The 14,940-nt window shown below is 48.6% G+C and overlaps 1 protein-coding gene across 2 annotated transcripts; it reads right to left on the minus strand.

Annotated features, from left to right (window-relative positions):
* Nucleotides 1-6,865: 6,865 nt before the first annotated feature.
* On the minus strand, nt 6,866-14,884 carry ABCF3 (ATP binding cassette subfamily F member 3). 2 transcript variants are annotated; one of them, XM_020879946.2, is made up of 21 exons: nt 14,755-14,884; nt 14,375-14,522; nt 14,161-14,240; nt 13,605-13,651; nt 13,350-13,447; nt 13,129-13,251; nt 12,692-12,958; nt 12,300-12,380; nt 12,152-12,211; nt 11,998-12,054; nt 11,863-11,885; nt 11,697-11,752; nt 11,383-11,583; nt 11,207-11,283; nt 9,110-9,154; nt 8,896-9,028; nt 8,204-8,292; nt 8,010-8,101; nt 7,701-7,833; nt 7,476-7,563; nt 6,866-7,387 (listed from the first exon to the last, which is right to left on the minus strand). In XM_020879946.2, exons 1-21 carry the CDS (start codon nt 14,825-14,827, stop codon nt 7,229-7,231), a joined length of 2,130 nt encoding a protein of 709 aa, XP_020735605.1. In that variant the 5' UTR covers nt 14,828-14,884; the 3' UTR covers nt 6,866-7,228. The 2 variants fall into 2 exon arrangements, with proteins under 2 accessions (XP_020735605.1, XP_070322409.1); XM_070466308.1 differs by lacking the exons at nt 13,129-13,251; nt 13,350-13,447; nt 13,605-13,651; ... (1 more) ...; nt 14,375-14,522; nt 14,755-14,884 and having other exon boundaries at nt 12,300-12,407; nt 12,703-12,916.
* Between the last annotated feature and the right edge of the window lie 56 nt (nt 14,885-14,940).

Genomic DNA, 14,940 nt, shown 5'->3' on the forward strand with positions numbered 1-14,940 from the left:
TTAACTTATCACTAGAAATGCAGCCAACAGGGGACCTGAAAATCCATTTTTACTGGTTAGTACATCCTCTCTGGGAGAGAAGGGTCATGCAAACTAAGTCACAAGCCAAAGAAACCAGATAGTTGGAATGGAGTGGGGGAGTTAGTGAATGGAGTTCAGGGGACTGTGGTGTCAAGTTCTGACAGACTAAGACATTCAGTGTCTGTGAAGGACAAGACCTGCCAGAAGGACGAGCCACAAGATAGAGTCTGCTTCTTCTCAGGCAGGTCTGGGGACCCCCACTGAGCAATTCTTGGTCTGTCTATTGCAGGGTTATGGCATTCTTGATTTGAATCATATTTCATGTGCTCTTCAAATCACTTGTGTTCTTCCTTGGCTAAATGTACACTCATCAACCTGATGGTTCATAAATGTGCCCCCAACCCTGAAACACACATACACTAGCAAACCACAATTTGCCAACTCTTGAATGGCTTCTACATCTCAACCATTGTTTGTTGACTCTTACTAGTTTTACACTAAGATAACTCTACTCCCAAGTTGAGTATGCCACACTGTAGAGTTCATGCAGAAGAAAGAGGAAGAAATCCTTGGTGGTGAGAGGTTCAGAATGATTATGCTCAAAGGTCTCAATCAGTCAAAACAAAAACAAAAACAAAAACCAACCCTAGACTCCTACACTGATGGGGAGTCACCAAACTCGAGCAAAGTATTGAGTAAGGGAATGAACTGAATATAGAACATTCAGAAAGAACTAGAGGGACATGTGAGTGTGTGAAGAAGAATCCAAAGAAAATATTTATTCAGTGGAAGAAGAATCCAACAAAATGTCCTTCCAGGTTCGACACAAAATAGGAGGTGTGGGTACCTGACTTTTTGACTGAGGCACCGTGACCAAACACAGTGGATTTCAGCTGTAGGACACTGTAAGCAACATTTCACTAAAAATCAATAAAGTGGTTGAAGGTCACAACTAATAATCATCATAATGCCTAACAATTATGGAGGGCTTCCCAGGTGGCTTAAGGAGTAAAGAATCTGCCTGCAACGCCATGATGAGAGTTTTGCTTATATTATCTGATGTAATAGTCACCATAACCCTACAATGTAAGGAACATTTTTTAAAAATTTTAATTATTTTTGGCTGTGCTGGGTCTTTGTTGTTGCACACGGGCTTTCTCTGGTTGTGGCAAGTGCTCTTCATTGTGGTGCGTGGGCTTCTCACTGAGGTGGCTTTTCCAGTCGCAGAGCACAGGCTCTAGGCACGTGGGTTTCTGTAGCTGCAGCACACAGGCTCAGTGTGTGGCTTGGGGGCCCTAGAGCACAGGCTCAGCAGTTGTAGCGCATAGGTTTAGTTCCTCCATGACATGTGGGATCTTCCCAGACCAGGGACCAAACCCCTGTGCCCTGCATTGGCAGACAGATTCTCAACCACTGGACCACCGGGAAATCCTGTAAGGACTATTATTCTCATTTTATAGATGAGGAAACTGAGGCACAGAGACACTTAATTTGATAAGGTCACAGAGCTATTAGATAACAGGATCCAGACTTGAATGTAGTTCTGACTCCAGAGCTTGCTCCCTAATTTACAACTTTAAAGCAAATTAAAATAGGGTCACAGTTGTTCCCCCTCATTCCGGGTTCAAAATATTTTCCTAAAAGGACAGGAGGACACATGACCCTGGGCATACCCACTGGCATGTGTGATATGAGATCGTCCACTGTATGAACAGCTGTAGAGCAAAGTTGAGAACAGCCGATCCAAAAGATGTGAGAAGGCTGGGGACCTGGATACCTCAGTTACCACCCCATCTCTGCAGGCACTGAGGTTTCAGAACCTAAGCAAGACATGTAACATCTCTCTGCTTCAGGCTTCTGTTCTATAAAATGGGAGTAACTCAGCAAGATTCATGTAAAACAAGATTATTGAGGAGACAAGACTGAAAGAGAATATTTGTGAAAGCATTCCTTGGTGTTTAAAATGCTGTAGCATGGGTTGACAAATATTTTTTTTAATTTATGGTTTCAAAGGTCTCTCTTTACACAGTGCAGCAGAAGTCACATCCAAACCACCCATTTATTTAACATAAAGAAAAGAGAAACCTAGAATTACCAACAGGGTATGACTTACACATATTATTAGTATGGGCTGAAATTGCATGGTGATTTCTGCCTCTCCCCATGCAACTCAGTGGGCTCCGGGCAAAGTTTCATGCTGTGCTTCTGCATTCAGGTTTTCTGATTCTTGGTTTAGCAGATGAGGACTGTGGGGTGGCCCTCCTGGGGCCATCATCTTGATGATGGCCTGGAGTGCTTTGCTTGTCTGTGCTCCTGAGAGTCTGCCTGTCTCCAGAGGAGGCTCCAGGCTGCTGTATTCTCATTCCTCCCATGAAATGGCACCCTCTGGATCCATGATATTTTACAGTTTATTTAAAAAAAATTATTCCATTTACACGGGAACTTATCTAATTTAACCCTTTCTCCTACCCACAAAACAGGCAAGATAAACTGCATTATGCCCATTTTATATATAAGGATAATTTACTCTAGAGAGGTTGATTTGCCTAAGATGCAGACAGTGGTGGGGCTTCCCAGGTGGTGCTAGTGGTAAAGAACCCACCTGCCAATGCAGGAGATGCAAGAGAAGCAGGTTTGATCCCTGGCTCAGAAAGATCCCTTGGAGGAGGTAACAACAACCCACTCCAGTATTCTTGCTGGAGAATCCCATGGACTGAAGCGCTTGGCAGGCTACAGCCCATAGGGTTGCAAAGACTTGGACATGACTGAAGTGCCTTAGCACACATGCAGGCAGTGGGAGAGCTGGGCTAATCCCAGTGCATGACTTTTCCACTATACCACGTTATGAATCACTTAATGAAAAATCACTGAGCACATTTAGATTGTGTCAGCCATTGTGCCAGGTATTCCTTACTCATCAGCTTGCTCTCCTGAGAGAAGCATCTTCAACCCCCCCCCCCCCCCCCACTTCCCATCCCATGCAATTAATGGAGTTTTAAGTGATGGAATTAATGAAGTCTCACTATTCAGCATGCCACACTAGGAGCTGAGCAGTAGGGCAGTGTGGCCGCTCGGAGCTGTGCTCTGGAGCCAGATGATCCTGTATCCTCCCACTCGGTCAACGCTACTTCCTCATCTATTAAAAAAGGGGACAACTGTGCCAGTGCGGGGGGTTGTATGGATTTAGTGTAGGTAAAGCAACTACAGTGCCACTTATATAACAAGAGCCCAATAACTATTAACTGTCATTTTCTTGATAATTCTCTTGAAAGAAGACAAGGAGACGTTCGAAAACAAAAATTCACCTCTATAATATCATGTCCCAAAGCTTTCATATCAAGGCTCTGGCCCAGAAAAGGAGCCCTTCCTCATTCTGGCAGAGCCCACAAGCCCTTGCCTGTGCACCTCTACCTCTGCCACTCTGACCCTGTGAATTTAGGGCTGGAAGCTCCCCTTCTCCAAGGTCATTCCCTACTTTTTCTCAATTTCCCCCAAATACTCACTTCTCAAGCTTTTGCATGTGGGATCTTAGTTCCCCAACAAGGGATCAAACCCACACCCTCTGCAGTAGAAGCAGAGTCCTAACTGCTGGACTGCCGAGGAAGTCTGCTCAAGCATTTTTACTGAGCACTTCTTTACATGCTAGGCATGGGAGTGGTTGCTGTGATGAGCTTTCAGGGAATAAAAGACCTGGCACGCTAGTTGCTGAGCACTGACAGCAGCAAGTCCTCAGCTGTCACCCCTTAAGGGTAGCTGCCTCAGCTGATGAAAATGTCCTCTTCCAATGTCCTCATCACTCCTTCTAGTGGCAGCCAGCACTCAGAGACTGTTCAATCCAGTGGAATAAGGCTAGACCCACTGCCTCAACTCAGAACACCTCTGCCAGCTCCAGAATGTGGGGTTGACTGAGGCCTTCATTGGGCCTGCATTGGAGCTCAACTTCTCCCTCTGCTCAATCTGGAGCACTGCACTAATAAACACTCCAATCTCTTCAAGCTGCTTCCCAGGGAACCCAAACTGTGACAGAGACAGAAGATGCAAAGATAAGCAAGCCAGGGTCTGGCCTTCAAAGATATCCAGGCAGGTGGGAACCACAAGGCTAACGGCAGGCAGCTTACAGTGAGGGACACATAAAGTGCACTGAAGCCTGCCTAGAGGGGGGCAGGGTTGAGGGGAGTCCATCATTCCAGGTGCAGCCAGGTTTTGGGCCCACCCTGCTAGCCTGTGGGATTTCCCAGACTCCGACACCCAGCCTACACACTCAGGCTGGTGACAAGCCACAGTGCTCTGATGCTGGCGTTGTTTGGTTGGCCCTCTGAGGGTGAGCCTGACCTAGGCCTGGAAGGTGGCTCTTGGTAGGATGCCGTGCTGTGCTTAATTGCTCAGTTGTGTCCGACTCTTTGTGACCCCATGGACTGCAGCCCGCCAGGCTCCTCTGTCCATGGGGACTCTCCAAGCAAGAATACTGGAGTGGGTTGCCATGCCCTCCTCCAGGGGATTTTCCCAACCCAGAGATTGAACCCAGGTCTCCCACACTGCAGGCAAATTCTTCACATATGAACTAACAGGGAAGCCCAAGAATACTGGAGTGGGTTGCCTATCCCTTCTCCAGGGGATCGTTCTGACCCAGGAATCGAAATAGGGTCTCCTGCACTACAGGCAGATTCTTTACCAGCTGAGCTACCAGGGAAGCCCTTAGTAGGATGTTAGGTTATAAATGACAAAATAGGCTGGAGAACGGCCAGTGAGGGTAAATGGTCCCTTCTCCTTGGCTTACATTTGCCTGGAAACCAGTGAGAACTTACCTAAAGTTGTCTACATCCCACAAATCTTGACAGCAATTCCAATGTTGAAATAAACAACTGGTACCTTCAATTACTGTGTAGACTTGTATGGAAGGATCTATGATCCCTCTGCATTCCCCCTCCCACAGGGGACCAGTGAGGCTGCCTGAGGCACTGGTGAGTGTGTAAGGCCAGCAGAAGCAGGGAGGCCAGGACTGCAGAGGCCTTTCAACCTGGCCAGCTCCTGACTGTTAAGGCTCTGGTGGAAAAACCAGCCTCCCAGGGGCAGAGGTTAGACAGGCTCTCTAGAGTGGAAGGGGGCGCGTCCCTGTGTCAGATTCCTCCCTTCTCTCTGCTCTGTTTCCTGGGACAGCAGGCTGACACTGCCTGAATTTTCTACCCAACTCCCTACTGCAAATCCCCCCAAATTCACCTTACACACTTACTGTAGGGTCTTTTCTCAACTGCTGCAATTCACTCATTTTAACTTTCTGAAGGCTTGCAGTGTAGGTCTGTATTGTCACACATACAGGATCTTACTTAATGGAATCATAAAACTGGGAGCCAGACTAGAGGCCATCTAATGCTGTCTCCCATTTGAAAGAGCCCTTCTTTAGATAGCCATAGTGCTGAACAGTTCCAGAGATTGGGAACTGTAGAAGGCAGTTTGAGTTGTTAAAGAAAGTTTTTCCTTCCTTTGAACCCAAACCCGTCTACTCTGGAGTCACTCAGAAAAAATGTACTGCTTTTTCATATGATGGCCCTCCAAATCATAGACTGGTCACAGAGGAATCACTTTGAGTGTTTATGTAGACCCCAAAGAGGTGTTCAAAGGTCGACCTGTCATGGCTACCCGGCTAATTAATATAGGTGAGCCCTTCTATTATCAGTAATAGTGCTGGGATCTGATCACAGATCCAATTCCACTGCTCTCAACACACAAAGCCACCTCCAAAGAAGCACTCTGCCATTGACGCTCCGGCAACATTTCCAGGGACTCTCAAGAATTGGGAAAACTCAGACAAGGACCACAAGCTGGTGAGGGGTGAAGGGGCTGATGAATAGGGAGGCACAGACCCTACCCCGGATGGCCCCAACTGGCTCACATGCAGGTCTGAGGTTGGAAGAGAGTGATGGGGCCTGCGGTCCTCGGGAGTGTGAGGATGCACGTGGCCACAGACACACCTAGAACACCACCTCTTGAGGACTCCCAAGACAGGGGCTGAGGAAGTGGGAAGATTTAGTGACCGATCCTGCTGGCTGTGCAGTCCACTGGTGCAGAGCCTTCCAGCTTTATCCTCCTTTACCCCCAGACAGGTGTCTCCTCCCCAGCGACCTGTATCACAAGACCTGCAGTGGCTGGGTTAAGATTCCTTGGTTGAACTTTGTGATGACAATTCTCCACGAAGCCAAGTTCTTCTGTTGATGCTGTTTTCTCCAGTCATTAAGAGGAAAGCAATTTTAGTGTCTTCTGCACAACAATTACATACAGTGGCTGAGTATCCAGGAAATATTTATAAATCATACTACTTCTGTTAAACAACCCCCACCTCCCCATTTAAACACCTGTTAGTTTGAAACCAAGATGTTCTTTTTATCTTAGACCCCATTCTCAATTCCCTACTTCCCAGGCCTCTCCTACATAGTTAAGAGAAAAAATAAAGAACACAAAACCACTCAAGCACAATGGGGACAGTTTCTCACTTTTCTCTTTGGCCCCAAAGGGTCCAATTCAGAGAAGCAGGGCGAGCCTGGGCCAGAGATCACTGGAGAAAGCAATTGGCAAATCATGTCTAAGGCTGGGTTACAGAATCAGCTTACTCTCTCAAGCAGTGGGGCTGACAGCAGAACCCAGACCCCTTCAGCTAAGCCTGGGCTGGAGAGCATAGTACTGCAGTGATGGAATACACTGCCCTTCATTATAAGCTGGTCCACTGCAAGGCCAACCCCCAGCGGCTTTAATGACATCTCCCCCCAGGGGCAACACTGATGCTTCCATGGCCTCCTCCATATGACAGACGCAAATGTCACAGGAAAATGTCAAATCAGAGAGACTGCACTTCTTAACCATGGGTGAACACTGCAGCCCTGCACCAGGAGCAGCAGAATAAGCAAGGGAGATGCAACGAGATTTAATTTACACAGCGGCCACTCAGAGCCCAGTCGCAGCTGGGGCAGTGGGAGGGGTCTAAAGTCCCAGAGGGCAGCCCCCCACTCCCTTCCCCTTGGAGGACCAGTCCTCAAAGACCTTTAGGTGGGGCTCCTGGGTTGTGCAGAGGATGCTCCAGTCAAAAAGAGAGATTTAGGAATAAGGCTGTCCCCAAAGTTGGGGGAAGTCCATGGCAGGAGATGACTGCCTACATGGTGGCCCAGGGGTCTGAGAGACAGTCCATGTCCTGGGCACAGTCCTCAGCCTCGTGGCCCTAGAGGAAGCCCTCACGGCGGAACTGTTCCTGGAGAAGAGCTCGGTACTGATCAAATCCACCCTCAACCCGGGTGACGCCACCTCCTTCGCACACCCACAGCTCCCGGCACACCAACCGGATGAAGCGCTCGTCGTGGGACACCAGAATCACACCACCCTGCAAGACAGAGACCGGAGGGCTCTCAGAGGGGCCCAAAGGTGTGCTGAGGCCCAGGAAGGAGTGGGCAGTGTGAAGGTACACTCACCCTGAAGTTGTTGAGAGCACGGCCCAGAGCCTCGATGGTCTCCATATCCAGGTGGTTTGTGGGTTCATCCAGGATGTAGAAGTTGGGACTGGAAGGCAGAACCCAGAAAGGTGGGCAGTTAGGGGGGCTTGGAGAAAATGAGCTCTGATATCAAGGCAAGACAATCATTTTCCACTGGGCAAGAGTGGGAAAATGAAGGGCAAAGCTCTAGTCAAGGCGGCTTACCAGGGCATGGTCATCTGAGCAAAGGCCACCCTGCTCTTCTGGCCCCCAGACAAGCTGGCAACAGGGCGCACGGCCAGTTCTCCAGAGATGCCATACCGGCCCAGCTGGTGACGGTACTCCTCCTCAGGCCGTCCTGCAATAGGCCCCACCCCACCGTGTGGGTTCCAGGCCCAACTCTCTCCCTTCACCATCCACCCAGCCCCACCCCCAATGCCCACATCCTTACACCCAGACTCAGCAATGCAAGGTAAGCTGAGGGGGAGGCGTCAGGCCCAGCCCTCTTTCCTTAGCTCAAATTCCTTAACGCACCAGGGAACTTGCGTGCTAGCAGTTCCACAGCACTGACATTCAGGTCCAGCTGCTCCACGTGGTGCTGGCTGAAATAGCCAATCTTCAGATTCCTACAGACAGATGGGAAGGTGGAGAGGGGATGGAAGGCAATGACCATAAAGGAGTATAGCTACAGCATAGGAGGGGTTGGAAAGCGGAGGCGTGCGCCCTACCTGTGAGCATGTCTGATGCCCCGAACAGGTGTCAGGTCCCCCATAAGCAACTTCAGCATGGTAGACTTCCCAGCCCCATTCTCCCCAACCTGTAAGAAGACACATGAGTATATAAAGAGCATCCCTGAGTGGGATACAGAAGCAGAGGAGATGAAAATAGATCCCAGGTAGTCTCAGTGACTCCAACAACTAAAAAAACATATTTTTAAGGAACTGTAGAGAAAAATGAAGGAAACAGTAAAGCTGTGAAGGGGACCAATACCCAAGTACCCACTAAATGCAAGGGAATTAATTCTCCCAATAGCAGACCAAGCTGGATGTTATCTCCCTTTTAAGAATGAGAAGTCTGCTTAGTAACCAAGCTAAGAAACGGCAGAGTTAGCATCCCAAGTCTGACCCTGAGCCATGCTCTCTCCTCTATGTTCCACAGTTAGGAGGACACTCAGAGCTGAGACCAATAAGACAAAGTACTGCTCTAAGTACTTATAAAACACCACAGGCCAGGCTCTATCTATGCTGCAGAGTGGCCCTGTGAGGATGGAAAAGGGACCAGGACAAGTACAGCGAAGTCCTCGGCCCAGGCTCTAACTCCTACTCCTGTGGACCTTCTCTCCCACATGACCAACCCACAACACAATCTCCACACTGGGAGAGTCCAGTCCCAGCTCACGGAACAGAGAAGGTAGCCATACCACACAGATGCGGGATTCAAGATCGGCAGAGACGGAGAGACGGCTAAAGATGACGTGCTTTGGGTCGTAGTAGAAGTCCACCTCATCCAGTTGCAAGATTGGTGGTGAGAACTTCTCAAATCCATCGGGGAACCTGCAGGAGGTGGGATGATGAGCGTAAGGGCAGCCCCAGAAACAAGAACTTCCCCACCTGCCCCTCTGACCCAGCACTCACTTCATCACTACCTCCAGCTCCTTGTCCACAGGTTTCAGCTCTGGTCTGAGGAGACAGGAGACAGACTAGATTTGTGACTTTAAAAAATGGATTTGTTCTTTTCATACAAGTAATACATACGCTGAAAAGAACAGAAGTTTTTTTGGGGGGTAGCTTTTTGTTCTCCCAGTTAATATATTATATGTTTCAACATCACAAGATCCTAAGCCTTAGAATTTTAAGCTCCCCTACCACCTGTATGTCTAGAAATGTTGCTTCAAGACTAAACTTCTAATACTCTCTTGGGTATATACCCGGAAAAAAAAAAAGAAATACTGATTGGAAAAGATACACGCACCCTTGTGTTTACAGCTATATTGTTTACAATAGCAAAGAGACAGAAACAACCTAAGTGTCCATCCATCCACAGATGAATGGATTTACATATTCAGACACATATACAATGTGTTGACAAAGGTCTGTATAGTCAAAGCTATGGTTTTTCCAGTAGTCATGTACGAATGTGAGAGTTGGATCATAAAGAAGACTGAGCATCAAAGAATTGATACTTTTGGATTGTGGTGCTAGAGAAGACTTTTGAGTGTCCTTTGGACTATAAGATCAAACCAGTCAATCCTAAAGGAAATCAAGCCTGAATATTCACTGGAAGGACTGATGCTGAGGCTGAAGCTCCAATATTTGGCCACATGATGCAAAAAGCTGATTCATTAGAAAAGACCCTGATGCTGGGAAAGACTGAAGGCAACAGGAGAAGGGGGCAGTAGAGGATAAGATGGTTAGATAGCATCAACAACTCATGAACATCAATTTGAGCAAACTCCGGGAGACAGTGAAGGACAGAGAAGCCTGGGGTGCTGCAGTCCCTGGGGTCGCAAAGAGTCAGACACGACTTAGTGACTGAACAACAACTCAGCCATAAAAATAGAAGGAAATTTTGCCATTTGTACCAAGATAAATGGACTTGAAGACTATGCTAAGTGAAATAAGTCAGAGAAAAAAAAAATACTGTATGGTATCACTTATATGTAGAATCTAAAAAATAAAATTAGTCAATATAAGAAAAAAGAAGCAGACTCACAGATATAGACAATAAACTAGTGGTTCCCAGTGGGGAGAGGGGAGGGAGGGAGGGGCAAGACTAGGGTAAGGGATTAAAGGATACAAACTCCTAGGTATAAAATAAGCTACAAGGATATATTACACAACACAGAGAATATAGTCAATATTTTATCATAAGCATAAATGGAACATGATCTTTAAAAATTGTGAATCACTATGTTGTACACTTGAAACATATAATATTGCACATCAACTATACTTCAATAAAAAAATGCCTCCAAAGCTCAACATCATTAGTCACAAGGGAAATACAAATCAAGATTTCAAAAAGATATCACTTCACATCCACTAGGAGGGCTAAACTTCAAAAGACAGATAATAAATGTTGGCAAAGAGGTAGAGAAACTGTAACCCTCATATACTGCTGGTAGGAATGTAAAATGGTGCAACTGCTGTTAAAAACAGTTTGGCAATCCCTCAAAATCTAAAACATAGAATTATTACATAACCCAGCAATTCCATTCCTAGCTATGTACCCAAGAGAATAGAAAACATATGTCCACACAAAAACTTGTTCATATCAGTACTATTATTCCTAACAGCCAAAAACGGGAAACAATTTGAATGTCCACCACCTGATGAATCATTAAACAAAATGTGGAGTAACCGTACAATGAAATATTATCTGGCCAGAAAATGGAGTGAAGTACTCATCCAGGCTACATGATGAACTTCAAAAACATGACGTTAAGCAAAAGAAGCCAGACATAAAAAAAGGTCACAGGTACGAATCCGTCTATATGAAATGTCCAGAATTAGCAAATATATAGACTGAAAGCAGACTGACGGTTGCCGAGGTCTGGGGGCAAGATGAGCTCTCCAAGAGCAGTAATAGAGTACCAGGCCTTCCTGCAGGGAAGGAAGTTAAAGCTAATTTGTAGGAAAGGAGAGATCTAGAAGGGGAGGGCAAGATGAGAATTGTAGGCATTCCCTATAAAATGAGAGGAGTCAGGGCCCGGTCAGGGACACTGTACTCACAGTTTCTCCAGCATCTTGAGTTTGCTCTGCACTTGGGAGGCTCTGTTGGCATTGTAGCGAAACCGGTCAATAAAAACCTGCAGGTGGACAAGTTCAGGCATGTTCAGCTCCCTCGCCTCCCATGACTCTAGTACCCATAGGATGGGGTGGGTCCCCACTCCTGCCTGCTCTCCCACCTGGATATGCTGGCGATACTGTTGCTGGGCCTCATATTCACGCTGCTGATTGAGCAGTCGCTCCTGCTTGCTCTTGATGAAGGTCTCAAAGTCTCCCCGGTAACCATCCAGCCGCTGGCTGTGCAGGTGGATGATGTCTGTGGCTATGGCATTCAGGAAGTTGCGGTCATGGGAGACGACCAGGATTGTGGAGGGCCACGTCTGAGGGGGTCACAGGATGGCAGGCCCGGTTTGGGAGGGCAATCAGCTCCCAAACCCCAGCGGCCGTGGAGGCAGACGCTTCCCAGACCTGCTCCACACCTGGAGGCACTCACCTGCAGATAATTCTCCAGCCACAGGATGGCCCTTACATCCAGCATATTAGTGGGTTCTAGAAAAGCGGGGGAGGACATGTTTGGGATTGAAGGGCTGGAGAACTAGAAACTTAGATAATACCACCCTTCTACACCCCAAAGTCAGGGTGCCGCGTTTCACACTCACCATCTAACAGCAGCAGATCTGGCCTATGGAAAAGAAGAATGCATGGTTTGAAGTTTCAGGTCAGCGACTTGTTGCCACCTCCCAAGAGCCAAACTCATCCTCCACAGTATCCACACACAGGTCCAGGGGACTCACCTAGCAAACAGAGCCCGGGCCAGGGCCAATCTCATCCTCCAGCCACCTGAGAACTCCCTAAAGAGACAGAGCTGCATCAGGGTCAAGTGTTCACGAGAAGAGGCAGAGGCACAGCCAACAGTGTTCAGAGCCAAGAATGGTAGGGGCCACTCACCGGGTGGGCTGCTGCTGCATTTTGGGGGTAAAGCCAAGCCCAGCAAGAATGACTGATGCTCTAGGAGTGAAGAAATGAAAGAACCTGGTTGGAACAGGTAACAGATGGGAAAGATAAAATCTGAAGGAAGGAAGGGAATTTTAAATACCTGGCAGGTGCTTTGTCAGCCTCAATCTCCTCCAACTTGGCATAGATTTCTGCCAGCTGTGCAGCTTGTGAACCCTCGGCCCTAGGAATGGGGGGAAGAGCAATCAGGCTGAGCGGGAGAAGTTTACTATTTTATCCTGTACCTCAGGACGGCTGCAAAGCAGGCTACTGGCTGCATGTTGCTGGGACAGGAACAGAGGACAGGAAGGACTTGCTCATAGCAGTGAGGGCAATGGGCACCATGCCAGGAACAAGAATGCACAGCCCCACCGTGCCAAACCCTAAGCTCTGCTGCTTACTAGGATGGGTATTCAAATGGTGGATTGTGCCAGCGTGGCAGGTACTCTGCGAAGCATGGCTGCTGGTGGTCAGTCTGTCCCAGGGAGCCCTCACCTGCCACTGGCAATCTGGGCACTGAGTTCCCGCTCCCGACGCAGGAGGTCTTCTCGCGCCGTGTCACTCTCCAGCACGCTCTGCAGGGCAGGGGTGTCATCTCCAGCAACCTCTTGCTCCACATGTAGCAGGGAAATGTGGGCTGGAACCCGCAGGCTCCTGGTGGCCAGCATCTTCAGCAGCGTCGTCTTCCCTAGCCCATTCCGACCCACCAGCCCATAGCGGCGGCCCCACGCGAGGTTCACATCTGCTCCAGCCAGCAGTACCCTGCACGGGTAGCAGGAAGATGACAAAGGGGGCTCTAGAGATAGCTGCACAGCAAGTTTAACAACAGAAATCTAACTATTCTTAGCCCCATTTCACCTCTCCAAATTCTCCTTTAACTGTAAAAAAAAGAAAAACCCGTCACCCCCACTCCCCCACTGCCACTCCCTCACCTATCGCCAAAAGACACATCAAAGTTCTCAATTCGCACATCGTAGGATTTGTTCTTTCCAGATGATTCCAACCGACTTTCCTTTCTGCTGCCTGCCTGGCTGGCTGATGCCTCTTCCAAGACTCTTAAAGGGAGAAATGGATGGCTTTTAGCACTCCCAAGCAGCCTTCCATCTCAATTGGGACTGCTCTGCTCTCTTCTCAGCCCTTTTCACTAACTCACAGAGGGTTGCTGGTCTTGAGTATGTCCTTCTCTGAGCGCTTCTCCTGCTTTGCCTTCAATCGAGCCTCAGCTTTCTCTAGCTTCTTTGCATTCACCGTCTAAGGGTCCAAACATAACCCATTTCATCCTGTGGTGCAGGCTCAAGGACTCAGATCAGAAATGCCCCAAGAAGATACTCCAATACTTAAAAACAGCCAACTCTCACCCCCACCACAGACACAGACCCCTCCCTTTCTTCTTCCTCTCCCTCCTCACCGAGGACTGTTCCCTCTTTAGCAGGCCTGGAAGTTTGGTGCCACAGTCTGTAAGCGATAAGAAAAGCAGTCACCTTCTCCCTAAGGGAACGGAAACTAACATTTTGAGTGACTAACATGAATCAGACACAGACACATACCTAGAGATACCTAGAGATAGGTATCAATTCTCTCAACACTTAAAAACTCAACTCACATTCTCGGCATCTCCACCAAAAAAAAAAAAACACAACTCACAGATTTAAGGATACAGAGGCTAGGAGCAGTTAAGCAACTCTTACAAGATCATGCCGTAGGTTAGTAAACCGCAAAATTGGGGAGTGAACCTAAATCTGTCCAGCTCCAAGACCCATGCGTCCTACCACACCCAAGAGCTTGGAGACCTCGCCAATCTTAATCCCTTTATTAATGGCTCATTTGCCCTCAGTAAAGACATCAACTAACTCCTACAACCTTGTCCTGTGGAAAAGAGGTACCAAGAGTCCTGAGCCCCAGAGGGCAGGTGGGTAGGGAGTGGAGGACATAGGGCAGCTAGTTCAATCTTCCCTCTCTCTCACCGTAGTTTTCTGTTATCTTTGACAACTGGATGGGGGCGTCTAGTAGCACCTGGCTGTTTCCCTGGGTCTGTGGTTCCGCCCTTGAGGGTAGGGATAGAAAGCAATGGGTTAGAAGTGGAGGAAAAAGCTCTATGGCCATCAGACCTTCTCTCATGTCTTGTCACCTGACCGTCCGCTCTCCCATCTCCCCGAATCCCCCTGCCCTGGCACGTACAGGCGAAGAGTGTTGTACATGCGCTGGCACACGGCCCTGATGCCCGCGTCATCCTTGCTGTCCCCGGACACCTCCTGCAACAGTTCCCCCACAGCTTCCACCAGGTCATCCACAGACTCGAAGTCCGCACTGCCGCTGTGCAAGACGCCTAGGGAGGGCGTGTCAAGACGAGGAAGATACCAGATAAGGTAGACATACAAGCAGTCTCGGTCCCCGTACTGCGGCCCCAGTCCGGGCTCCAGACCCAACTGGCCCTCGGGACAAGAGGTCACACAGAGGAGAGGCCTAGCGGCGGTCCCCGCTACTGCTCTGCCTTAGTACTTCCCCCCGTCCTGACTTCTACTTCGACATCCCCAGCGCGTTGATTCGGTTCGGCTCACCCGTCACGTAGTCAAAGACCTGTCCGTCAATCTCGGGGAACTCGCTCCGCAGGATTTCAGCGCAAGTCGCCATGTTCCAGTCGGGCTCCCGTCCGCGCAGTCGCCGTGAGACCCCGGTCAAGGCCCGCCCCCTACCGGTCCCCCGAAAGCTCGCCCTGCCTACCAAAGCGCATGCGAAACGGTGAC

This window comes from Odocoileus virginianus, chromosome 4 (assembly GCF_023699985.2).
Source record: "Odocoileus virginianus isolate 20LAN1187 ecotype Illinois chromosome 4, Ovbor_1.2, whole genome shotgun sequence".
Taxonomy (NCBI): Eukaryota; Metazoa; Chordata; class Mammalia; order Artiodactyla; family Cervidae; genus Odocoileus; species Odocoileus virginianus.

Coding starts and splice junctions, on each gene's coding strand:
- ABCF3 (XM_020879946.2), bottom strand. CDS start 14,827: ATGGCGACTTGCGCTGAAATCCTGCGGAGCGAGTTCCCCGAGATTGAC. Junction 11,584..11,696: donor GGCTGGAGAATTATCTGCAG/GTGAGTGCCTCC, acceptor TGACCCCCTCAG/ACGTGGCCCTCCACAATCCT. Junction 7,388..7,475: donor GTGCTCTCAACAACTTCAGG/GTGAGTGTACCT, acceptor TCTGTCTTGCAG/GGTGGTGTGATTCTGGTGTC.